The following is a 2,117-nucleotide window of genomic DNA, read 5'->3' on the forward strand; positions in this document are numbered from 1 at the left end:
TTAAATTGTTTTATTTTCTCAAATTTACATTTTAGGGTTAGGATTTTTTTTTAAAGACCATTCCTTATGAGGGCGCATCAGTTATTTTCAGATTTCACTATTTTCTATTGGTCTTGGCCGCTATCCCCTCCATATAGCAAAAATCCACCGTAGTTTTTATCTCCCTCAAATGGTCATTCCTACAACAATAAAAGTATACCTTGACTTTTTTTCTGAAAATAAAAACAAAATGTTTAACTCCAAAAGAAAGATGTTATTTCTCTGAATCCAAGTCTATTTTATTGCTAAAGCTGAGCTGTGAACAGTCGTCGCCATGGCGACTGATTGAAAGCCGGCCCAGTACTGATTGGCCCCCAGGTGTCAGTTGTTTGTCTTCCTCTGCGATTGGTCGTCCAAGCCCGTCAGCCTGCTTAAAGCGTGCGGGCGAGTGCAGTGACATGTTCTGCTTGCGCTTCTTTGACGCGTCATGATGGTTGCGCACCTGTTTGCGGTTCTGCTGTGGTGCGCTTTGGCTCTTCCTGGCTTGGCCGTGGTGAAATCTTCGCCTCCCTCGCTCACATGCAGCGAGGACAGCGTCAAGGCAGCGGCCGGCATGGCCGTCCAGCACATCAACCGCAAGCACAAGCACGGCTTCAAGTTCAGGCTGCAAGAGGTGCAGAGCAGCAAATATCAGCAGGTTAGTGCTTAGCTTAGCACCACAACGCATTGTTTGCCTTCTTTGACGGAGGCTGTTGTCACGAGTCCACTTTGTCCCTCTCATGTCTCCTTGCAGTTTTCTGGAGGTTGCCACATTGACGTCAACGTGATGCTGGTGCAGACCAAATGTCACTTCACCAACCCCAAACCTGCGGACCAGTGCGAGCTGTGGCAAGACAATGAGCGGGTCAATATGGATTCTTCAATTGAGCAAGTTACTGCTACCTCTGCTGCTGACATGTTCTGTGTTTGTGTTTAGGGTGCAATGGCCACCTGCAGTGTTGAATTTTGGGTCATGTGGGGCGTGGCCAAAATCACCAGATATGAATGCACCACCAGACCAGGTTGTGAGACGTCAAACTGAAATGAACCTATTGATTGAAATTCTATATTTTGTGTTCCGCCTGGAACTCCAAACCATGCTTTCCCTCTTCTGCTTTTTTTTTTTTTTTTGTTCGTGTAACAAACCGAGCACAATCCTGCTTGCGGTCGCATAGTTAACATGTGCTCTTTTTCTGTGACCAGACCACACCCAAGACGAGATGATGACCCTTTGCCCTTCCTGCCCCAAGTTGTTGTCCCTCAACGACCCGACGGGCGTCAGTGCCGTGCAGGCATCTGTGCTCAAGTTCAATCAGGAGAGCAAACACCACAATTACTTCACCCTGTTGGAGGTGGCTCAGCTGACCGAGGAGGTGACTACGTTTCTCCACCCCGTCCCCCCCTTCTGCGTTAGGTGCCAGACTTTCTTTTAAACCCGCCTTTGTCCTTGCTGTCGCAGTACATGGCAACTATCGGCACGATCACCTGGCTCAAGTTCGCCCTGGTGGAGACGACGTGTCCCCGAGAGGCCACGCATACTTTGCTGGCCTGCACTCCTCGCTGCCCTGACCGAGCTGTGAGTTGCGACTTGCTGGTTTGGGACAAGATTGATTTGCTGCTTGACTTGAATATTGTTGATACAAGGGGTGCTTAAGTTTTGCCTTGAGTTTCTTGAATATGGCTGACATTTTACTGTTGACTTTTTTGTACTTTAACCACAGTTGGTACTTTGGAAACAAAGTGATCCGTTTTATTTTTTCTTTCTTTGAAGCATCACATCTATTGCCAAACCGCCTATTACAACTCGCACGGTCAAGTGGGAGAACTTGAGTGTGACATGTACCCACCAAAGGTAAGTCAACAGGAAAGGCACATTTGTACACAGAGCGTTCATTTTTCCTTTTGGTTCTCCACAGAATTCAGAGTCCCTCCCAGATGGTGAGCCGGAGCCAGTTTGCAGCCCGCCGTTCCACCAAAGTGCGGAAGCTTGCATGTGCAAGGGGCAGCTGCAAAATCCTGAGCCGTCCCTCCATCACATTTGTCCCTTCCCGCTTGAGTGATGTCATCACATGTCAACTGTAATAAAAAGAGGGAGGTTA

The 2,117-nt window shown here is 48.0% G+C and overlaps 1 protein-coding gene across 1 annotated transcript; it reads left to right on the plus strand.

Moving 5' to 3' along the window:
- The first annotated feature begins 422 nt into the window (after nucleotides 1-422).
- Nucleotides 423-2,117, plus strand: LOC147152572 (antihemorrhagic factor cHLP-B-like). Its single transcript, XM_086048571.1, has 7 exons — nucleotides 423-676; nucleotides 773-883; nucleotides 956-1,040; nucleotides 1,222-1,391; nucleotides 1,478-1,594; nucleotides 1,790-1,870; nucleotides 1,935-2,117. Exons 1-7 carry the CDS (start codon nucleotides 467-469, stop codon nucleotides 2,076-2,078), a joined length of 918 nt encoding a protein of 305 aa, XP_085904697.1. The 5' UTR covers nucleotides 423-466; the 3' UTR covers nucleotides 2,079-2,117.

Source organism: Filicampus tigris, chromosome 1 (assembly GCF_054856515.1).
Source record: "Filicampus tigris isolate MCC_2025a chromosome 1, RoL_Ftig_1.0, whole genome shotgun sequence".
Lineage (NCBI taxonomy): Eukaryota > Metazoa > Chordata > Actinopteri > Syngnathiformes > Syngnathidae > Filicampus > Filicampus tigris.